The 25186-nt window shown below is 42.2% G+C and overlaps 1 protein-coding gene across 3 annotated transcripts in view; it reads left to right on the forward strand.

The window, feature by feature from the left end:
• Window positions 1–25186, forward strand: part of usp32 (ubiquitin specific peptidase 32) — an 84349-nt gene that overhangs the window by 34539 nt on the left and 24624 nt on the right. Inside the window, exons 5-19 of one of the 3 annotated variants that reach the window (XM_080730928.1) lie at window positions 537–696; window positions 6566–6697; window positions 6974–7081; window positions 7449–7564; window positions 9640–9702; window positions 10223–10306; window positions 10447–10508; window positions 11533–11635; window positions 11843–12053; window positions 15170–15348; window positions 16735–16875; window positions 17426–17543; window positions 21942–22099; window positions 23362–23443; window positions 24369–24443. In XM_080730928.1, coding sequence (XP_080587054.1) covers window positions 537–696; window positions 6566–6697; window positions 6974–7081; window positions 7449–7564; window positions 9640–9702; window positions 10223–10306; window positions 10447–10508; window positions 11533–11635; window positions 11843–12053; window positions 15170–15348; window positions 16735–16875; window positions 17426–17543; window positions 21942–22099; window positions 23362–23443; window positions 24369–24443 — 1792 coding nt within the window. The remainder of the gene's footprint in view (window positions 1–536; window positions 697–6565; window positions 6698–6973; window positions 7082–7448; window positions 7565–9639; window positions 9703–10222; window positions 10307–10446; window positions 10509–11532; window positions 11636–11842; window positions 12054–15169; window positions 15349–16734; window positions 16876–17425; window positions 17544–21941; window positions 22100–23361; window positions 23444–24368; window positions 24444–25186) is intronic. The other 2 variants (XM_080730929.1, XM_080730930.1) reach the window with 2 other exon arrangements.

The following is a 25186-nucleotide window of genomic DNA, read 5'->3' on the forward strand; positions in this document are numbered from 1 at the left end:
TCTGGAAACTAACATACATGTTATAATAAATAAAAAAGCATGGTATATCTTTCCAATATAACCAATTGCCAATACACGGCAGCCAGCTACAATAAAAAATATATTTTCCAGTTATCGTGCCGCATCATGTTTGACCTGCCCTGAGTGGGTTTTGATTATTATAGCCAAATAAGAGAAGTGGACAAAAAAAACGAACACAAACAAGCTAAGACGCAAATACCAAATCTTAATTTTGAGATATACAGTACAATATTATACACTTAGTTGATTTGCAAAGATTAGGGATCGAGGGTGATCTGTTGCCCACAATACTAAACCCACACACAAAATTGTTAGATTATGAAAGAAAAATGTCACTTTTTGCTGACCACCCTCCATGTGCATGTCCCATTCTCAATAACCATTGTTTCAGCCTGCCTGTTGACAGACTCAGGCACTAATTGATGGATGGATGGCTTTTTTGGGGGCCCAGCTTGCGTTGTCCGGCCTTGGGTTGTCCTCCTTCACTGACTGAGGTGCTGATGTACTTTTTCCAGGGAGAGAAGGTGAACTATGAGCGCTTCAGGAACTGGCTCCTGCAGAACAAGGAGGCCTTCACCTTCTCCAGATGGCTGCTGTCAGGAGGCGTGTGTGTCACCCTGACCGACGACAGTGACACGCCCACCTTCTACCAGACCCTCGCAGGTGTCACACACTGTAAGTGATGCCAAGGAAAAATGCACATTATGCTCACGATATCACATGGAAGCTGTACCTTTGCTGTACGCTCAGACTGGTGAATTCAGACTGGGTATGATTGATTCGAACCGTTCCCGAATACGTTTGCCTGGTCCCCGCTGTCCAAGCATTCATCCGTACCCGAGTACACTTCATTCAACTGTAATGGTACTTATGTGCCTCAGAGGGGCGCTGTGGACTATGGGGCTTTGGGAGATAGGGAATGTCATGTCACAGAAGAAGAGTGGGTGGTCCCGGGTACGGTACAGTGATCCATTCCGGGAAACGGTACGCAACGTTCACTCTATCACAACATCTGCCAAGTGGTCCCTAATGCACACCCAGGACCAGAGTCTGAATCCGCCCTCATACCATCACAATACAATTGAAACCACTTTCAACCTGGCATCCTTATTTTGTCATTTTAGGCAACATCTTTCACATTTCTTTTACTCTCTTTGGTGAAATTATGCTGTTCAGTGTTCAGTGTTGACACGAGGCAGATAATTTGCAGTCTGCTCTCATGTCTCTTTCTCTCTCTCTGCTTGGTTTTTTTTGATGCCATTGCTACACTCTTTATGTTTTTGTCCCACTCCCTCACTCACTCACTCACTCACTCACTCACTCACTTTCTCACTCATTGTCTGTTTCCAAGTCACTCTCTTTCTCTCTTGCACTCCATTTCTTTCCCTCCCTTTCTGTCAGCCTCTTTCTCTCACTGACTTTATCTTTTTGTCTTTCTCATTCAATCTCTCCTTTTTTTCAATTCTCCTCCAATTTTCAATTAAATTCAAAGGGGCTTTAGTGGCATGGAAAACATACTGTACGTCAATATTGCCAAAGCAAGTGTGAAATAAAAAAACAAAAGATATAGACAAAATTAAAGACAAAGGCTACTTGAATAAAGAAAAAGGTGTATTAAACCGTGCAGTTGTTTGAGAAAGTCCCAAGTTGTGACCACTGATGGTGTGGCAGGCAGTTTCTGTCAAAGAACAAGTATGGTCAGCTACAGTATACCCTGGATAATTAGGGGAGAAAAACTGGGGCTTCTTAGAATGTAAAGATGTGTTTGAAATAGAACAGCTGGTGGCCAGCGGTGCACTGAAAAATACATTGCCACTAAAAGAACTTGGTTCTGTGGCAGTGTTTGAAAAATCATACAGTGCATCACAATTAAAGGTGAAGTAATTGATTTTGTTTAATGAGTAGCTCTATATTCTGATAGTAATCATTGAGTGTTTGCGCAGTAACGGGGTTCTTTCAGCTTAGCAGACAGAAATGCATTTTGAATTTGGGGTATCAATTTCATCCAATTAGGAGAGATACAGTAACTCATGCAGGATAAGCAAGTGAAATTGGAAAGTGATTACATTAAGCTGATAAATGGGTACTCTCTCCCGATTGGTACAACAAATGGGCACAACCCACCTGAAATGTTTATTAATCTGAACAAACATTCTATAGCAAAGATTACTGCCAGAATAATAGAGCTTTAGCTTTTTAACAATACGCTTTTTATTTTAATGAAAAATACCCTACCTAAGGTTAAGGTTTATTTTGAGGTTTTCTGTGGTTCCAAAAATACAAATATCAGTCAATAGAGAAAGTAGGCCTGATCTGCATGCCATAGTGACAGATTGCTTATTGTGGTACTAATTATTAAAAATCCCCTTTATTCTTAGTTGTATTTGAGGACACGTTACTGTGACCGTTCAAAAATAATTAAGTTGTAAATTGTTCGCTGTGCATGCTGTTGCAGTATTAGTAATACCTAAATTCATGGAGTTTGAGCCACACACAGTGGACAGCCAGGCACATGGCAGCCTCTGCCAGCCCTCTTAATGAAAAGTCAATAAATAAATCTCAGTGACTTGACTTGCTGACCTCAGGCCTCTGCACCTCCCTCTGAGAGATGCACTGAATGGAGAACAGAAAAGCAGGCCAATAGTAAATGCTAAAAACGTTGCAGTTAAGTGCATTTGGCAAAGTCTTAGTTTTGCCAGTCAAACCGAGAGAAGCTGGAAAGATGCAGTCTTGTCTTGTCTTCACGCCGGCCTATCACCAAGACTGCCTTTAATCTGCCCGCTCCCAGATTAGCCTCTTAACACTGTGTGTGTGTGTGTGTTAGTCTGTGTGTGTGTCCATGACAGCAGGTGTGTGTTAAGGGTGTATGTGAGGTGTTATGTATGGTGTATGTTCATGGTTCTTTCCAGAATGCGGGCAGAAGGCTTTAGGTTGACAAGAGGTCCTAGTTCATAAAACACACAGGGAATCTTCAGCGAACTAACAAATCACATGGGCGGACCCTCACATTGGCGGATCCTCAGGGAACCTCGGGATTACGCATTGTCGCAGCAGGATGACTTAGCTTGGGTTTTCTCTCGGTGATTGTGGTGTGGAGTTTACCATGGTCCAGGCCAGCGGTGGCGACACGTGTCCTATTATGTTTGGTGGAGAATGGTATGGTACCTCTGCTGCAGATCTAAGAAAATCGCACCTCTAGGTGGGTAGCACAGTGCTGGGGGTCATACCACGGATCCCCAGATACATACAGTATGTTGTTGCTGTCGAGTAGAAACGTTGTATGTCCTTTTTTATCATTATTTAAAATAGTGGAGATACAAGGTTTCTGCCTGACAGTGATGATATACTGCATTACACCCCTTATCTGTTGTTGATTTTGTATGAATGCATTACTGTTTAGTCAAAAGGTATCTTGCTGATCACAATAGTAATTCTTGCATAGAATTAAATATTCATTAAATTAAAGCAGTTGTATGGTCACCTTCAAATCTCCCCCCCCGACCCCCAATGTACCACACTTTGAGAACTGCTGCTGCAGCAGGCAGCACATCTCAACAACTTAGATATAGGAAGATGCTTGGCTCATTGCATTGCAAATGTTAGGCGACCACATCTGAAACCACCACATCCTCCTGACATTTTGTCTGACAGGTCTTTTTGTGACGTCACTTGACCTCCCGTTGCTGTTATGTGGTTGAATGTTTGACTCATGTCAGCATCGTCATTGTTCCCTACATGTTCTGCGCACTAAGATCCTCAGTATTCGTGTAATTGCATTGTCTGGTTTACATAAAGTTTATAGTGTTAGAAAGTCCTCTATGAGTGTGTTTTTATAGAAAACATGTTGCAAGCAAGTCAAATACACCCTGTGCTATTAGAGTGGGAATACTGTATAGCAAGCTGAATACCACCAATCCATTTTGACTGAATAATAAGGTGTTTGGAGCACCGAGCTCCAATGTCAAACCCAGCTATCATTATAAACATGTCAAATCCCAACCGGGATGAAGCGATGGTGTAGTGATCTATGATATGGTTAGTAGCTGCTAAAGCTAGCATGCTAAGCTAAAGTTTTCACAAGCAAGTGGCAGCGCTGAGATGGATGAGAAGTGTCCAGTAGGCGATGCACGGTGGAGGTAATGAGTTTTATAGATTAGCGGTCACAAGGTTGCGTTGTGGACCTGACTAATGCCTGGCCAGATGAGCAGGTATTTATTTCCTCTCCTATGGCTGCCAGGACTAATCACTGCTTTTCCACCCAGCACTCAATGGACATAACTATCAGTCACCCATCCACCAGCATGCTGGATTTGATACTGGTATTAACACAGGGCTGCTTGAAAATCTCTGTCTGGATGAGTTTATGATTGTTGCTCAGGATGGATTTATTTTGCTGAGCATGTGCTTTATTTTGTATGGGCTAATGTTTTCAGCGAGGATGAAGGCCTGCATGTGTCTGTGCTTTAAAAATGTACCAGTCACACTATATTTCCTCTGTTCCTCTATACAGCCCCATCCCTCTGTAAACATTCTAAATCATTGATTGCATACTCCTGCAAATCAGTCTCTCCCTCTCTCCTGTTGTCCATTTGTTAACACACTTCCCTGAGCATCTATGTCAGGAAGCAGAATGAAGTGCTAGGTATAGTAGGTGGATGTATCTGGTTGTGGTTGCCAGTCAGTTCAGGGTCAATTGTCTTAGGCTTTATCTCCGCTTGAACTGTACAGGACTTAATGGGGCATCCAGGAAGAAGACCCCCAAGCAAATAAGCAAGGCCACCCATTTCAGACCATACTGCTGCTTTGTTATTAGACAGCCACCAGTAAGCAACTGATCCCTCAACCGTTAATCCGTATGTGTGTGTTTGTCTTTTTAATCGCCAGACGAAACATTCCACACCATTTTATCCCCTGAAATTGGTTACTGTTTGATTTGTGTCATCTGTGTTCTGACACCTGTCATATGTCACCACTCCCTTTCACAGGCTAGCTGGCTAGCGGCTAAATCCTATTAGCTAAAGCCAAGGGATTAGCATGTTGAAAGAGGGCAACTGGTTTGTTGTCCCCAGTCAAGCTTTCACATTCTGTAGCTATATTTGTTAGAGTCATTAAATTGTTATGTTATCTATTGGCTATTACATAACTGAATGTGGGAGGAATGGTCGGTGCTGTCACTGTTTCTGTATAAAGAACTTATGTTCAGCGACATCAAGCCATTCCCCTCATCTTGTTGAATGTCAGCCCAGCCATGTCACACACGCTGAGATTTAATTTAACAGCGTTGCTAGTTCTGTCTGCTCACTGTGTGCCTTTTTGTGACTCAGTGTTATTCACTGTGAACAATTCAGCACATAATTTATCCCCTGATGTGCCTTATCACAAAGTTAGTGAACTGTAATGGTTCAACCCCATGGGCGGCAGTGGCTCAGGAAGGCAGAGTGGCTGTCTGGCAGACTGAAGGTTTGAAACCCTTCCGCCTCCTGGCTTTGTGTTGAAGTGAAGCAAGACACTGAACTGCTCTTGATGATCAGGCTGGTGCCTTGCATGGTTGCCTCCGCTGTCAGTGAGTGAATGTGACGCGTACCACATTGTAGCGCATAATGTGTAACCGTGTTCCGCAGTTGCTGTGTGTGTGTGTGTGTGTGTGTGTGTGTGTGTGTGTGTGTGTGTGTGTGTGTGTGTGTGTGTGTGTGTGTGTGTGTGTGTGTGTGTGTGTGTGTGTGTGTGTGTGTGTGTGTGTGTGTGTGTGTGTGTGTGTGTGTGTGTGTGTGGGTGAATTAAACCTGTACACTGTAAAGCAAACGGACTGGTCTGAAAGGCAAAAAATCGCTATATACATGCTTGTCTTTTTTTCCTTTTTCTTTTTTTTGTAAACATATGATTACATATTGTTTTTTATAAATCACCAACAGTGATTGACAGTGACAGTGACCATGTTCATCATGGCGTTCTATCTGTTTTTTTCTTTTTTTTATTATTAATGATTAACTCATACAGTGCCAAACGACTTTCAGGTCAACTATCTCACTATGGACTTCCCTGCCAAACGACTTAAATCGACTTTTACTTAGAAAAAAAACAAAACAAAAAAAGTAAACATGATTTCAATCGCGATTTTGCATGTTCCACCCCCATACAACCCCATCTTTCATACAGGGCAGCCATCTTTGTTTACATAACATGTAAAACATAATGGCTATTATCTCAAGAATGCCTGAACGTATCTTTATTGTAAGCGATGATCTGTCCTACATGTGTCCCCAAGGATGACACAAATATTGTAACAAATGAAGGAACACGTACAGTCATGTTGGTTGGAACAGTGGTTAGTGAGGCCGCCTGGGCAGCCAGAGGTCCTGGTTGTTGCAGGTTCGATTCCAGGCCAGGCCAGCAGTGTGTCGATGATGTGTGTCCCTGAGCAAGACTCTTCACCCTTAATTGCTCCCCTGAATGCAGTAGAATGGCTGCTCACTGCCCCTAGTTGTTATAGGCTGGGTAAATGCAGAGGACTAAATTATAAGTATTTACTTTTTTCCTTCTGCAGTGGAGGAGTCAGATATCATCGACTTGGAGAAGCGCTACTGGCTGCTGAAAGCCCAGTCAAGGACCGGACGCTTCGACTTGGAGACCTTCGTCCCACTGGTGTCTCCACCCATCCACGCATCACTAAGTGAAGGTAATGCAACATTTAAGCTGGTTGCATACTGCTGCGTTTTTTTGCGTTTTGGAAATCTGAACACCGCAAAAGACTTTTGCGATTTTAAGGCAAAGGAGAGACTGATTATACAGGCGGAGACCTGTGCTCAGAAGAGCAATTTTTCTAGTTATGTTTTGATTAGGTGTGATGTCATGCTCGTTTGAGCACGGGTAGAGTGCCTATTTCAACCAATCAGATTGCTTGGTCGGAACAAACTGTTGTATAATGACTAATAATGTCGATCTTGGATTGCAGGCTTGTTTCACGCCTTTGATGAGAATCGGGACAATCACATCGATTTCAAAGAGATTTCTTGTGGTCTGTCTGCATGCTGCAGGGGGCCCATCGCTGAAAGACAGAAATGTGAGTCCATCATTTCTATCTAATTAGAGATAAGTGCTTCCCTGAGATGTTTTACAGATAGGTTTTAATAATCTGCTGATTATCTTCACTGAACTGGGTTTTAGTAGGTGCACATTTTCTCTACCCTCTTGTTGTCCAGATTCAGTTTATGTGTAGTTGTTGGTGCAAAATCATCAAAATGTCATCAATGCTTGAAATTACATTTGCACGCTTGGAACTGGCAACATATTGGAACCTGAGACTCAATGGCTAATGGCCTAAACAACGCACCTTCTGTCGCACAGATGAATACAAATATATTGCAGAATGTGTTTGTTGCAGAAAAGACTAATTTACAAGGATGATACATGTTGTGTTGTGTTCACAGTTTGTTTCAAAGTGTTTGATGTGGACCGAGATGGAGCTCTGTCTCGAGATGAGCTCCACGAGATGGTTGTGGCACTACTGGAGGTGTGGAAAGACAATCGCACGGACACACTCTCCGTAAGTATGGACAGACTGAAGACACACAGTGTGACATTGATATATAGAACACTGTATGATATCATTAGACACACTATGAGGACATATAATACTGAGTGACTAGACACTGACACATTGGAAATATGACACAGAAATGGTACCTCATTCTTTCAAGGTGAAGTGTACTAGTCATTACATTGAGCTAATGTTTAAAAGTTTATTTTCTCCAATTTGTCTCTCTCACACACACACACACACACACACACACACACACACACACACACACACACACACACACACACACACACACACACATATGCTGGAATCATTTTCTCAAATGTTTTTGGATTACCTATGCCTGGCATCAAGTCGGTTGGATAGGCAGCTGTCCTGAACTGCCAGAAAATGCTCTGGCCAAGGCCCAAATGAGACAATTGATTGCCATGGAAACTCCAGCCTTAGCTTGATTTTCCCACACTTGATTTCTCACACCTGTCATTTAATTATTTAGTCTACTTTCCACCGTCAGTTACACTCTTCAGACATTCTCTACAGACTTGTAGGTGGTGCTGTGTGTTTTAAAGGACTTTCCAGAACTGCAGATCCCCCTATTTGCCCATATATGGTAATATACTGATAACATCTGGGATCTTCATATATGGGCATGAAAGGCAGACAGACGGACAGATACAAAGATCTCCATATATGGGCACAAAGGGCACAGACAATGGTTACAACGGGTACTCTGACAGCGGGTATATCGGTTAACAGGTATTGCATATAAGGGTGGGTCATGCATTCCTTATTTGCATCGTTGCCAACTTGCATCGCTCCAGAGGAGGCCGGTACCCAACGGGCACAGTGTAGTTTTAACTAATGTTACATAACAAGATGACAAACAAGGGGAGAAACGGTACAAAATATGTTTGCATGCTGTTATGTGGCATGTTGGCATATTGTGTGTTGTGTGTATCATAAGTGTATCACAGACAACTTAAACATCAATCAAAGGTTCTGTGGACGCAACATACAGTAGGCACATAATTTCCCCTCATAAACATTCCTTCTCTCCGCCTGTGTTTCCTGTCTCTCTCCATTGTATCTAATAAAGCAGACATGTTTAAAAATAAACGAGAGAGAGAGAGAGATCCCCTCCTGTAGGTGGTGCTGTGTGTTTTAATGGTTGAATTATTTTAACCTGACTCTGCCAGATGGTGACATATTGAGTTCCTAATACAGCCTGGAACCGCTCAGAGATTGGTGCTACACCGAACAGCGCCCGGTTTGAACCAATCAGCGGCAGCTGCGGGCAGGATCTAGAGCAAGACCGGATGTTGCGCGATCGAGAAGCGCCTGTTGCAGTTGCACTGTAGTTCTTTCACTATTCATCTTTGCCGCTACCACGAACATGTCGGTGCTGCTGCGAGCCTCTTTTTTTCAAAAGCACTTCACGTCAGGTTCTCCCGTGCCCCACCTCGTTCCCCATTGGGGGACCGCGACGTGAAGTGCGTTTGAAAAAAAGAGAGACATTTCTTGCCGGCGCAGCTACTTTACATCATGCAGACACGTCAATATGAGTGGTTGGAGTTAGCACGCCCAAACTGTGATAGACAGACAGTCCCATCCAATAACCTGCCAAATAGCTTGAAAAAAGGGACAGTCTTCTTCAGCGGTTGGCCCTGAGTGGTTCCAGATGGAGGCTGTATTAGGAACTCAATACGCCACCATGGGTTAGAATTATTTATGGTTGTCTCTAAATTATATTTTTATAAAGGGAAAGGGTAGCTCTGCGGCCATTGGCAGACTATTAGGAAAAGTAGAGAGACTGTGTAAAGAGACACGAAATGAGAGAAGACGCTGGTGGCATTTGATTCATACTTTATGAAGTAATAAACTGCACAGAAATGTTTGTGTGATATATCATTAAATCAATTATTTGATTACATTTTCTGATGATTTGATTCATACATTTTCCGTTGAGTGTTATAACAGGCTGATTTGTGTTTTTACCTATAACTGTGTTACCCCTATATTGCAACGGGTGATATGATTTGTGTTATCCACAGTGCCACTGCAAATGCTCTGTTCCATTTCAGGAATTGCACAGCAGTGTGTCGGACATAGTGGAGGGCATTCTGAAGATGCACGACAACACCAAGGTGAGGTGCCATTCCCCGAGGCTTAGTAATGATTGTTGGGTCCTGTCAGGAGGCGGGATTCTTTGCCATTGAACCGTAACCGTGTTTTTTTAATCACTGCAACCATTGTTCTCTATACACTAGCTGAGTGGGCAGCTGGCCAGCCAGCCAGTTCTGTAGCAACATACTCATAATAAAGATTTCTGAAAGGGAGGAGCTGGTGGTGACCCAAAGTGATAGGTGTTAAGGTGATCTTAGTTTGGTGCACTTAACTGTGTTTACAACATTACACCTGCAGCCAGTGTAGCGGGTGCATTGTAATCACTGGCATCTGTTGTCTGTCACAGCAATAACTTGGATATTTTTAATCTGATTTTGAGCAAACTTGGCAGAGTTGTTTATTCAAAGTTTGAATTACTTAAAACCATATTCTCCAGTTGACAGTTTAATATTTCTAACCACTAATTACTATAATAATATATATATTTTTTTAATCTGAGGATGCTGATCTCTGACATTAAGTTTTTTGTTTCTTATCCAGTTGGGTCACCTGACCCTGGAAGACTACCAGATCTGGAGTGTGAAGAGTGCTCTGGCTAATGAATTCCTCAACCTGCTCTTCCAGGTCAGTACACTTACACTCGTACACGTAACACATTTGTGTAATGTTTTGGAAGGACAACACACACACACACTCAAAACCTTTATTGATATCATGTCTTTATTTGTTTTGAAATGTGTGCCCTTGTCTTGTCCATTGTCCAGGTTTGCCATATAGTCCTGGGGTTAAGGCCTGCGACCCCTGAGGAGGAGGGACAGATAATCAGGTACATGTCTCTGACACCTTTTAGTTGTAAATCTTTGGTTCTGATTTTCAAATCGATATGCACTTTAACTCATTCGCTGCATTTTAAAAATGGCTGCCAAAGTTCCAGGATGCATAGATCATGCACCATGTGTGTGCACGCTGTTCACAGCTTTCAAACAAAAAAAATCCGCTTGGAAATCCGTTCAGACATTCAAGATATAGCAGCCATTATGTTTTCTTCAAATGTAAACAAACATGGCTGCCATGTTTGAAAGATGGGGTTGGTATGGGGGTCAAACATGCAATTTTGCGATCGCGATCGTGCCTAGTAGATAGAAAGAAGTAAAAAAAACTTGTGAAACTTGTGATAAAGCAGTCAATGAGTTAATATGCATTACTTGGCTTCAAGTCTCTGCAAGTTGATTTTCATACCATAGTGGAATCCAATGGAATCCAGTGGCTTCCTCGATTACAATATTCTATATACAGTATATAGAACAGCGAAACAATGTACCAAAAAAACAGATTTTCAAACAAACCAATACATAGAACATTTTCATAGACATCCCCTATGACTAATACAGTCATAGAGGATGACTTGATTGGCATGTGCAGTATTGCTGTAACAACCTAGTTCAGTGGTTCTCAACCTGTGGGTCGGGACCCCCAAGCGGGTCGCCAAATTATTTTGGGGGGGTCCCCAGATGATTAACTTAATGTGCAACATTGTTTTCTCTCTCAACAGTAAACAAACCTACATTAAGTTTAAGTGTATAGAGGGTATCTGCACATTTCTGACAATTTAAGGACTTTTTAATACCTCTAAAATGACAAATTAAACATTCGCCAAATTGTGAAAATAGCCGATCTACATGCTCACCAAGCCTCGCAACGTAGTGTACCTCTATGGATATGTCCAGCGAAAGTTCACGTAGCGATATACAGAGAAGATGGACATCCATGTAACTTTGCTGTTTGTACTTATTCTAAACCCCGGATGCACTCATCCATCCATCTGTCTGTGTCTCTTTTTCTGTCTGTAGGGGCTGGTTGGAGAGGGAGAGCAGACATGGACTCCAGCCAGGTCAGAACTGGTTCCTCATCTCCATGATCTGGTGGCAGCAGTGGAAGGACTACGTCAAATATGTAAGCAGTGTTTAAACAATTTCAGAATTAACTCTTGAAGTTTCAAAACGGTTGTCATCCTGTACTCCCAACTCAATCTGAATCCCGTAACACACATGACATGAGCAGAACCAACATCTAACCTGTCACTGCCGTTTTCGTTTTGAGTCCATACACGAGACGTTTCAAACACATAAACAAATATAACAAATATATCAAATATAACAGGGGAAACCCTGTCCTGTCATCCAGGAGCACAAGGGCATCGTGGTGGAGCAGCCGTCCATCCTCAGCTCCCTGCGGAGCCCCCTGGCCACGGCCCCTCCAGGGCTGGGGATGGGAGGAGGTCTGGGGGGACTGGGACTCCTCAGCCTGGGCAGCCCCTCTGAGGAGAGGTCCCCAGATGCTGTGTCCAGTGCTTCTGAGGCCACAGAGACAGGTGGGTCAATGCTTTTATTTATCAATATATGGAGTATTGCTTAAAAAACACTAGACCACTGGTGATTTATTCCACTTTTCTTCAGTGCTATTGTGTAGTCAGTAGAGGGTTGGGTGATATATTCACCTCCTTCTATCAACCACCGCAACAGCAGGGCTTAAAGTTCTCCGTCCTGGGGACGGATTTCCGTCTTGAGGAGTCCCTAGGGGCTATTTAAGAGATCAGAGCAGATTCGCAAAAAAAAAAAAAAAAGTCGAGCCATCTGCGCTAATTATTTTTATAGCATCAGTTCCACTGTGGTGCGGTACAGAGTGCTGGTGTGTCATGTACTTCTAATTCAGTTCAGTCCAACTACTTCCTGTGAGTAGACTTAAAAATAAAACCAGTAGACATGACTTGACTGTTGACTTGATCAGATTACGTTAGCTCTTATTTTGAAATCCGCTCGCTGTACTGAGAGGAAATGGCTCTGTTTGTTAGCAAGGTTGTTGCAGCTGTACCGGGAAGCTAGTAGCTGCGACGATGCACAACAAAACATCACGTGGATTACTCGCAATAGTTTGGCTAAAGTTCATATATATCATAAGAATAGAAAATCATGCTCCTATGGCTTTAACGATGTTCACCGTTTGGAAGTGTGTTAAACTTTTGGGACCTCCGCTCCGCTGCACTGGTGGTGTTATTATGTCATGCTGCTGCAAAGTTAGCTGCAAAGTAATGGGCGAATTGAGACGTCGCTCTCTCTGTATGGATAGCAGTGTCCAAAAGAAATCCCAGGAATAATGGAAGTCACTGGAGTTTTACGCCATGTAAGCAGCAGGTAGGCTATATTATCTAAAAGTGTGTTTACAGAGAAGGCAGCCGTAATTGACAATACATGTTTGCTTACATTATCTTGCATTAAAATAGGCAACGGAACACTTGTTATGTTTGCAAATCAGAAATTTGAGGGTATTTATTTGTCACAAAAGTTATCCATATACAGATGCTAATGCAATACTTCGGGCCGGGGTGGTGTTTCATTTGGGAACGACGCGACGTGGTATCATCATGATTGGTGTTCATGGCAGTAGGCGGAGGTTTCTCTACTGCGTCGCATTGTTTCTCTCATAACATTACCCACGTGTGGTATTGGTTCAGGCAGCGACAATATGGAGCGGTTAGTTTAGTTGTGAAGGAACTCAAGGAAGGCTGCTCAGCACGGGTCGACTTGGCTGGATGAAAAGGTTGACACGGGCTAGCCATTCGCCATTCAGGTCCTGGTGTCCGAAATCTGTTATAGCCTATGGCATCAACGGTAAAAAAAAAGACGTTTTTCAGGGGGGGGGGGGGGTTGCAAAATAAATTTCCGTCTCGGGATTTTTTTTTGCTTTAAGCCCTGCAACAGTCATCATTAGGTGATTTCACATATAGATCTGTGATAGAATCCTCTAATCCAAATTGCACCCTCCATCGTCCCATCTCTATATGAATACTTACTGTATCTACTATTACATTTTTCTTAGAGCCGCATCCCACTTCCAAGCCCATACACGCCCATTTCGCCTCCACTTCAACTCATAGCTAGAGCAGATGTCGGTAGAGCGTAGGGAATAAAACCGCCCATAACTCTATCATTGGCCCCCCGTTGCCATGGTGACCGCCGTCCATTGGCTCGTATTCCAAGCTATGGGACCGGCGGATCCAATTTCAACCGAGGGGGGCGTAGCCAGAACACACACACACACACACACACACACACACACACACACACACACAAAAATAGCTAATAGTTAGCTCACAACTTTCCACTTTTCTCTTTCACCTCAATCGCAGTAACATCCGTATACACCACGTCATCGCATCACCAATACGTTTTATTTATTATTATTTTTATTTTTTTTCCAATTTTTTTTCTCAAACATTTTTTTTCTCAAAAAAAATTTTTTCTCTAAAATTTTTTTTTTTCTCAAAAAATTTTTTTTTCTCAAATTTTTTTTTTCTCAAAAAATTTTTTTTTCTCAAATTTTTTTTTCTCAATTTTTTTTTCTCAAAAAATTTTTTTTTCTCAATTTTTTTTTTTCTCTAAAATGTTTTTTTTTGAGAATTCTTTTTTTCTCAAAAAACTTTTTTCACAAAATTTTTTTTTCTCAAATTTTTTGTTTCTCAAAAATCTTTTTTTTGAGAAAAAAAAATTTTTCTCAAAATTTTTTTTCTCAAAAGATTTTTTTTTCTCCATTTTTTTTTTTCTCAAAAAATTTTTTTTTCTCAAAATTTTTTTTTTCTCAAAAAAAATTTTTTTTCTCAAAAAACTTTTTTTTTCTCAAGACTTTTTTTCCTCAAAAAACATTTTTTTCTCAAAAAAAACATCAGATCGTGGCCACCCTGTACCTCAGGGATTTGTTTTCGACGAATATTTACTCCTATAGACGCAACGCGACGACCTAGAGGGGAGGCCGGCATAGCCGGCCGACCTTCTAGTATCATTACATCCTTACTATGGGCTATTTTCAGCTATAGGTTAGATCCCCATTAGCCTCTGTCAAGACCGTAGGTACTCTTGTATGTTACTTACAATCACAAGTTATAAGCAATAGTTACATACATACAATCATGTTAGTGACATTTAACATAAGAGTAAATGGCAGTGCAGAGGTCTACAGGTCTATACCACCGAAGCATTGCTCAAATACTTATTGTATAAAATGTTTTGTACACAATACACATACTTGACAAATTATTATAATTACATCATGACCATAATCTTTCTATCTGTCCTTGAAAACTAGATGGTTCATCTCAATGGTTTATTCCTAATAAAGAACTTCTATATATAATCTTTAAGACAATCCTATTTTTTATTTCTGTAATTTTTAGTTTTAGATGCCTTTTACTGAATGTATTTAAATACCTTTTAATTCTTTATTTAAAGTATATATTGCCTTTGTCTATGCAATGTGCTATACCAGTAAACTTGCATTGCGTTACAAGACATATCTACAAAACATTCAAACAACTCATTACACATACCACTCCTATCAGTTATATACAAAACGAACATACTTTAGACTGTCTTGGTAATTTGTTTTACAGAATACACATACATGTGTGTGATGCTAACAACTGTTCCCCTCCAGCTATGAGCCCCCAGGTAGCTCCCTCGGCCACAGACAGCTGTTTTGCCCGTCAACACAACATGTCGGACAACAACAACCAATGTTTCTCTGGGGCCAACGGTCACCTGCACCCCCATCTCGCAGCACAGAGACCTGGGGCCATCGACAACCAGTCACTGGTCGTCACTGACCCTATGAAGGTGTGTGTGTGAGAGAGAGTGAGTGAGAATCTTCCGCAGCCATTGCACCAGTTCAAATCAGATTTTGACCTACAATATTTTCCCCACGATGCACAGGAATTGTTCCTGTTTGTCTAGACTAGCCCTTACCCGTTCAAAGATATGAGCTCCAAAATGATGTGCAGTGTGTGGGTTATGGGATGTGCACTGTGCACACAGTATATGAGGGATGGAAAGTAACTTTAACTGGTGCTTGCATGATGTACTGTAGGAGCATCAATGTAAGAAACCCGTTTCGTTTAATGGCTACAGAGATACTGTCCCCCCCCCCCCCCCAGCCCGCCCGCCCACCCGCCTGCACACACACCCGCCTGCCTGCACACACACACACACACACACACACACACACACACACACACACACACACACACACACACACACACACACACACAGAGCTGGTTAAACATTTTGCCTCATGCTAGATGCAGAATAGATGTGCCTCAAGCTAGATGCAGAATAGATAGTAGATACACCATAAAAATGCTAATATACAGCATATGATTTGTGAAAGTGACAAACGGGCTTCACAGTTATGTCAGGTGTGTTCATATGCTAATGGTGATGCGATTTCAGATCAATTGCTCCAGCCACTGAGGAGAAACGCTGTTTCAGACAGACAGACAGACAGACACTCACTCACTCACTCACTCAGACATTCGCAAAATTATAGTATAGATAGCAAATGATCTAGTGCCGACTTTGTGCGTGGGGGTGGTCGTTCTTAAAATAAGATGTGATTTATCATAATCTTCGGAAATTAATTGGAAATGATTATTTTTTCGTCCTCATTTCCCACTCCTTTACAGTTATAGCCCCTGGCTGCCGCCACTTTGATAATCTGTGCAGTAGACCAACCCTCGAGGTGGCACATGGCTGAAAAATAGCCTTCGCCTTTTTCCCAAACATAACGTGAATCCACCTACACATTGATGTTTCCCTTCCACACAGGAATTCTTCAACTGTTCATACAGTATTTCCTACCAGTGGTTTGCATGCTTCACCATACAAAGACAAGACACATTACACGCATAAAGCTACTGGATGTTGCATTTGAGGGAAGTGGTCGTCTTTGGTGATTTCCATCTCCAAAGTTATAGCTAATTGAGAGCCGGTCCTCCCATTTTGCAGCCGAGGCTCTCAGAGAGTAGATGGTGCCTCTTTCCTTCATTGTCTTATCACCAGTATGATGAAGCCCTGCCAGCTAGTGCAGCATTAGGAAACTGTCTATCTGCATATAATCTGTAATTGGAGAATGCAGACATTAACACAATTATGTGTTGTGCTGTTGTGTTTGTGTTTTGCGTGCTTGTCTAATGTCTACCCATACTGTTGTGTGGTCAACCTCAGGCCCCTACTCTGACCATGGAGGGCGGGAGGCTGAAGCGTTCCTTACAGCTGGTGCCAGGGCGAGACTTTGAGACGGTCCCTGAGCCTGTGTGGAGGGCGCTGTACCACTGGTACGGTGCCAACCTTAGCCTGCCACGACCGGTAAGGACCATCGGCTTGTGTATTGCAGCGTTTCAGACAATCCTCAAGCAATCGTAAATATGGTTTAAGTCTTACATTTAGTTCAAGAGCTTATTTCTTGGTGCATTGATATTAATTCCAGTAGGTAAGTGTGGAAAATGTCTAAATTAAACTTTCTGAAACAACCATAGACCCTTGTTGAAGTATTTACTCCCATTTATTAGGTGAATTCATGTTGAACTAGGCACAATATTTATTTTTTATGACTCAATGTTTTAGTTTTCAAATTTTACACACAGCAGTAGGATATGAAAACAAAAGAATTACACAATAAAATGAAATACAATTGAATAAATTAAATGGAAAAAAAAGTAAGACAATGCCATACAATAATAATTTGTTATTAGAAAAAAGTTATAGTTTACAATTTAGACTAGCAGACGCTCTTATCCAAGGCGACTTACAGTAAGAAGTTTCATAGTTAGTGATGTTCCTTGGAAACAAACAAAGAGAGTGGTTAAAAGGTTGAGCTTCCATATTCTGACTTCAACCATCTCCCCTCCTTGCCCAGGTGATACAGCAGAGTAAGACAGGCCGAGAGGAGCTGGAGCTCTTCCCACGCTACCTGCTCTTCCTGCGGCAGCAGCCAGCCACACGTTCCCCCCAGTCTAACATCTGGGTCAATATGGGTATGACCGGCCTGAGAATGTTCCCTCCGCATTTACCCCCGCCGCGAGGTACAGTAACGTAAGCCTGCAGCAAGACACTAAGACAGGAGACCGCCGTCGAAAAACACCCACCCCTCTCTAATCTGTGTTGAGTGGACTGATCCAGCCTAGACAGTGATCTGGAGTGAGCTGCGGAATGAACCAGTGGCCCACGAAGGGAAGAGACTGCTGATCACGCTAAAAGCTACTCAGATTGGCTCCTAGCACTGTTTTACTATTCGCACAGACCTTGTTGTAAAAATCCTGTTACAAGCATGTTTTTCTTTTAAAGATGCTTGTTTTAGGGTGATTTTAGCCTTGTTAGAACAGTGAACAATGACAGGGAACATAATATGGACATTAACTCACAACATCATGATCAGTTCTGTGGTCACACACCTGGCAGCTGACTCATCATAGCTCCCCTTAGCCACTTTCTACCTGGTGTCCCTATTTTGAGCATCCTATATTTGGCTAATGGGAGGGCCGGCATGCAGGCAGACCTCTGACTTCACGCTCATGTCACCATGACTCAGCCATAACCATATAAAGAGTTCAAGAATGCAACTACGCCCAAATATGGAGTGTTTTGCTTGACCTCAATGTGTTGTCATGGCATCACGCACAAAGAAATCAGTCAGCTCCATATATGGGCACAAAAGGGGACATGCCCATTTATAGGAATATACTGATGGCATCAGGGATCTCCTTATGGCATGGAAAGGGCAAGGACTGTCAGATAGAAAGATCTCCATATTTTAGCATGTCAGCAGGGCCATATATGGGCATATACTGATGACATCAGGGCTCTCCATATATGGGCATAAAGGGACTGACAGATACAGAGATCAGCATATATGGACATATCAGTCGGATGTGATTTATTGCGACCGTCAGGTCGCAGTTTAGTATCAAAACCTCCACCGGCCGTCCGTCCGTCGGTCGGTCACACGTCACACGTCACACCTTTGCCCTGCTCATATCTCCGCATCAGTATGACATCACACTGCTGACATCAGTATGACATCACACCGTACACAAATGACCCTTATATAAGACCGGTATTATCTACCGACAGATTAGTAACAAGATGTCAAAATCGTCTAGGAAGGATGGTGTGAGTCATGCTGGCACCCTTCGCGGCAGGAGGAAGCTGGTGCAATCGACCCCTTGGCTTGTCGGGACCCCTGCCTACTAACGGGGTGGCAGGCTATCACCTCAGACTAGAACCCGTACGGGGTGGCCGACACCAGCCCATTGACAAGAGAGAGGCCTTGATGTCCCTTTACTCTTTGATGGGGTGGCCAGTTGACTAAGAGTTTCCGTTCGGGCCTTCTCGATATTGTACAGATTTCCACGGGAAATCTGGGGGTGGCTGTTACAAAGACCCTCACTCACCTTCACGTCATGTGGCTAGTCGTTAGGTAGCCATAGTTACACGTTGAAGGTTGAATCTCCAGATATGGAGATAACCAACACATCCCTCCATATATGGAGATAACCGACGAATCTCACTAAGTCTGACCTCACAAGCCCCATATTTGGACACGAACAACATATAACTCCATAGAGACATAGCTGCTGACATCAGTATGACATCACACTGCTGACATCAGTATGACATCACACCGTACACAAATGACCCTTATATAAGACCGGCATTATCTACCGACAGATTGTGGAGATAAGCGACCAACGGTCGCTTATCTCCCGATTAGGGAGTCTTACTGGTTTCTCATGCTGTAAAATGTATACCATATAATTTAGCATTTCCCATGAGTCACATTGTTGACATACTGTAATGTAAGCCATCACATTGCTAATCATTCCAGCTTCAGGTTGCACTGTACTCTGCGGCTGCTCCAGATATGCACATCTTAACTCAATCAATCGAGTAAATCCACTTTCCTCTCAATTGAAAGCCTTTTGCCAAAGGGTTTCATTCATTTTATAATGAAGTCATTGACAATTAAACCGGTCCTGGCCACTGTAAATCTCATATAATTCCCTCACATGTGGTCGTTGTCCATAATGCCACATGAATATATTACTGGATATGGCAGAGGAAAAGACATGATTGATGACAAAGCATGGAGCAGAGATGCACACACTAGCTGTGGTTTAATGTGATTGTGGATGTGCATCTCGGTACTGTGTGGTCTCTTTAACGCTGTGATCTAACCAAGAGCCACCTATCAGATTTCAAGATAAAGTGCACCCTTAAAACCCCAACGGAGCACATTGGCTTCCAGCATTCAACTAGAATGACAGAGCTGCTCTGCAGTTCCACCGGATGGGCCCCTGGCAAACCTCTAATAGATCTTCTCTCTATGGTGACTAGGGTACATGTAACTATACAGCTGTAGCAACATAGCAGACATGTCTTGTCCTTCTAGATATGGTGTGCAGTGGCAAGGAATTAATTCAACCATTTTGCCTGAGTCTTTCAATTGGGAGAAAAGTGCATTTCATTGATTCATTTAACATTTGTATACCTATATCTGGAACAGCCGCAGATTGCAGTGCAAACTTTACAACAGAGACTAGACTGACTGGCAGGCAACACATGATGACTTGCATTATGTTGTCAACAATGAGTCGGGGGGGGGGGGGGGGGGGGCGCTAGCCTAGTGGTCAAGGCGCATACCACATACTAGGCTATGATGCCTGCTGGGGCTATGATGCCTGCTGGCGTCGCCGGTTCGATTCCCGATCCGGACGACCTTTGCCACATGTCATTCCCCATCTCTCTCCCCATTTCCTGTCAGTCTACTATCCTATCAAATAGAGGCATAAAAAGCCCCAAAACAAATCTTAAAAAAAAAACAATGAGTCTGAGCACTGAGGATAAAATAAATAATATTATTATGGTATACATTTTACAGTATGTTACGGAGGAAAAAGTATATAATATGGTCATTTTAACATGAGTGCTCGACCAACTGTCTGCTGCACTCATTATGTAGTGTTAAAAATAAAAGCTATAATTGTTAACGGTGAGCTATGGTGACTCAGTTGGAAGTTTATTTTCTTTTTATAGTGCTGCCCCATAAGTTGGTTGCAGTGATGGCGGTCAAGTGAGTATAATACTCACAGTCTGTATGTCTATTGGTCTGTTTTCAGATCAAACGTCCTCTATGGCCTCAGGATAGAAACTGACCCTGAGCCTGCTCATGAACATGTCGTGTTACACACAAGGTTGTGCCAATAGAAAAGCACATGTGTTGTTATTTATTTTTAACAATTCATAATCAACCAATATAATTGCTCGTTTTGGCTCTTACATCGAAATCATTAATGAATGCAAATTGTTTCATAATTGATTAACTGGACTAATATTGATTGATTCCAAATGAATCCAATCTGCGTGTACGGTGTGCACTAATTTGTTTATCAAATCAAGTCTTCGTTGATTCACACAGAGGCTCTTTCTTGCTGCTTCCTTACTACTAATCCTCAACACGCACAATGGACAATCGTAATGTTGGTGTTAAATGTCTATTCTGGTCTGAGGTCAGTCATCCTTTGTGTGTGTGTGTGTGTGTGTGTGTGTGTGTGTGTGTGTGTGTGTGTGTGTGTGTGTGAGAGAGAGAGTGAGAGAGAGTGAGAGCCTGAAAGTGTGCATCTGATATGGAAACGGGCCAGATTACCATACTGTACATTGGATCACACACACCAGCAAATTCTTCACAGTGCATTGCACAGCATCCATCGTGGAAATGGAATTAGTACAGCATGTCAGACGATTTGTCCTCTGTTCGTATGAATGCAATCTGGGAACCCATCGGCAAAAAAGAAAAAAAAATCATTTTTTTCCTTTGTCTTGAGAGATTAGTATGAATGTTATCTCTCAAGACAGATTCAGCTGCTTTTTTCCTCATGTTCTTTTTTTGCCCAAGGGTTCCCAGATTGGTATGAATGGCACATGAAACCCAGTAATCCCAGTCATGTGCTAGTTTTATACTCTTAAAGAATGAATGGAGATATACTGGAAGCTGCGTTCAGTAGACGGTTTAACTGCTAAAACTTCTGATGATGGATCTGTCAGCTTGTGTACAGGTCTTACTATATTTGTCCACACAACTATAATAGAATGTGATAAATCAATGTTGTGGTGGGAACCATTTTCCTGATCATCACCAAAGAAAGTGGACATTTTTATAAGATTTTAGACATTGGGGTTACAATCGGGGTTAGGTGTGAGATTGGGCAGGGAAACATTTTTAATTAAAAATGGGTTTGACATCCTCACACCACGTATAGTAACAGTATGTGTGGGTGTGGTGACATTTAATTCACTGAACTCTTCCTTTTACTCTGTTTCCCCTTCCCTGTTCTCTCCCCTCTCCTCCCCCCTTGGCCCTTCACTCCTCTCCCCAGCAGGTAGTGTACCCTCCCCCAACGCCCCTCTGAAGCGGGTGCTGGCATACACAGGCTGTTTCAGCCGCATGGGCACCATCAAAGACATCCACCTCTACCTGTCCCAGAGACTCCGCATCAAAGAGGAGGACATGAGACTGTGGCTGTACAACAGTGAGGTGGGCAACGCCGCCTTTACACCTGCTACAGCAGTGCCAGAACTCCTGTCAGTCAGTGGCGTCCAAGGGAAATTACAAACACACAGGGTTCCCACGGTCATGAAATTCCTGGAAATATTTTGAAATTAGAAAAATATTTTTCCAGTACTGGAAAAGTTTTGGAATTGATCAAGGGTCCTGGTTATTGATTGGTTATTGATTTTGTTAATACCTCTGAAATGACAAATGAAACATTGGCCAAATTGTCAAATATTAGAGGCAGAAATTGTGAAAATAGCGAGGCGTTGTGAGCATGTAGATCTGCTATTTTCACAATAAAACAAAATTCCTCTACTCTTAGTGCTCGTCAGGGTGCCGGGTCCCCAGTTCAAATATGATTATTTCGGGGGTCATGGCCTGAAAAGGTTGAGAACCACTGGCATACACTACCTGTATTTGGGCATTGCGCATAGGAGTAAGCGACTCGTTATTGAGCTGAATTATTGTTATATAGTCCTGGAAATTGGGTTAAATATTCTGGAAAAGTTTTGGAAAAGATTTGGAAATTAATGTGTGGGAACCCTGAACACAGCATGTGATACAAAACTTTTTTCACCCCAATTTAGTCGTTATGCCATTCAATTCCTCCCCACAGACATTTCTGTGTGTGTGCTGTTTTATCCTACTGACTCACCTACCAGTGAGGAGCCCCCATCAGGAGGACGTCGTAGAGCCTTCGTGCTACTCCTCCCGACTTGCGCAGTGTGGGGCATGCACTTTAACACTGCCCCACTCGAGCATCCTATGTGGCACAACACTTTGCTAAGGCTTTGTTATTTTGTTCTTGATTAGTGTGGTTGCCATAGGCAACACACTATAGTACTTGTCCAACTTTATTCTTTATAAAGTAACCCAGAGTCACATGTCAAATCGACTTCGGCTTCATCTCGAATAGTGTGCTTGCATTTTGTTAAGAGATACATTGTTGTTGATAATGTATTAGTGAATTCATTTTCTCCTTTGACTTGAATAGGGAAAATGAAAAAACGGCAACCACATTTGCTATTTCCCAGAATTGCATCTTTCTAGTTAAAATGTTTTTTTTGTTTTTTTTTAGTTGTGCATCCCACACAAACAAGTCAACTTTTTTTTATATATATATTTTTCTTATATATATATTTACTCCATAAACTTTACCCCAACATTAATATTGGGTTGACAGATAACAATGGGCATTAATGGCCCTTTTTATTTTATTTGTATTTCTTTTTTTTTGTCTCTAGAACTACCTCACCCTCCTGGACGATGAAGACCACACACTGGAGAGTCTGAAGATCCAGGATGATCAGCATTTAGTTATTGAGGGTATGTAAACAGCGCTGGGTGGCAAACCTGCAGTGACCTGGGTTCACTTCCAGATAGTGGTCCCACCGTCTTGGCTGGAAGCTCCAACATTTACAGTGTTCATGGATGAGAAGCCAGCAGGGGATTGTGTCCCTGTTGTTGCACTAGTGAGGAGGCGCACTGGGAGAGATGTGCATTACACCAGGGGTTCCCAAACTTTTCTGTCTCAGGGCACCCCATAAATATTTTTTTAATCCGAGGCACCCCTACATTATAATTTTCACTCCCAGCACCTTATATTTATAGCATATCGTCGTTGTCGGGTGTAAACCTTGTATGTCCAAAACCGTTCATTTTGTATTTATCATCTATAAAATGTACTACATGTACACAACGCCTCACGATGCGAAGTGTTGTGTGCTTGTAGATCTGCTGTTTTCACTAGTTTTGTGCGACAGTCTTGTATGATGAAGCAGGGCTTTGCTTTACCAAAAGACGTGCACATTTGAAACTGCCCGACAGTGACAATATTTTAGTGATTATGTTGCGAGGAAAACGTTGAGATAATAGCCATTTTGGTTAGAACTGACTGAAAATAACTTTGTACTTCAAGTTTAAATATCTTTTTCAAGTGTCCAAATAAATTCCAAATATTATCAAATTATCACGCGGCACCCTTTGACTAACGTCACGGAACCCCAGGGTGCCCCTTCACCCACTTTGAAAACCCCTGCATTACACTCTTCCTGGTAAAAATCCTAACTGGTGACTCCATATCATAGCATGTGGATATCTATCTACACACCCTCCACAGACCAATAGGTGGGGATTGTGGGTGGTCGTACAATGGGGGGAATTGTCTATAACTACTTTGAGGAGGTAACAGACAACAACAAAAATATATAGTGATGGTGAAATCAAGAAAAAAATGTCTCCTTCTCCACAGTCCGGAACAAGGACATGAGCTGGCCAGAGGAGATGTCCTTCATCGCCAACAGCAGTAAGATGGACAGACACAAAGGTAAGCTCTGACTTAAACCCCCCATGAAGGGTTAGAGAGGCAGCATGCTATCACATGTACTTCGGTATCATATCATGGTAATGGAATTGGACATAACCAAAGTAGTCAAAAACAAGACTTCTAATATGTTCTATAAAGTGATTGATAAAATAAAGGTTTCATTTAGGTCGTCAGAGGTTCTTTAGGCAGGACATGCTCCGATCTTAGGAGAAGAGGGTAAAGCTCCCAAAACGACCTATAAGGCAGAAACGTTGTGCGATATAAATAAAATACATTTTGGGAGCTTTAAACCAGTGAGGATGTTTTACCCTCTTCTCCTTGATCCTTACCTTATGTCGAGCACCTGCCGGTATGGAGCATCAAGCTGACAACAAAATGGCAGCCGGGTGAAGTGCAGTGATTTATCTGACATCAAGTTAGATTTGGGGGTTTCTTCAGTAAATTAAAATGTGAGCAATTAACGAGGTTAAAAGTTTTCGTTAAAGGTCAGGATGTCTTCCTGCTTTTTCTGACTGGATTTGCTTCAACAAGAGCTTAATTTACCAATTAGCAGTTCAGTTCAAATCAATTGAATTACTGTGATTGGTTTAACGTTGGTAAAACTGCGGTATGACGAAGGCCACGTCTGGTTCAGGATTACACGTCACCGGAAGTTGATTCAGGAAAACATGGATATTTATGAGTCCTTCTGATTTGGAAAACATTAAAGTGGGAAAGGGAAAGGAAAGCTGTTTGAACGGCAA

This window comes from Nannobrachium achirus (genome assembly GCF_963921795.1).
Source record: "Nannobrachium achirus genome assembly, chromosome: 8".
NCBI lineage: Eukaryota > Metazoa > Chordata > Actinopteri > Myctophiformes > Myctophidae > Nannobrachium > Nannobrachium achirus.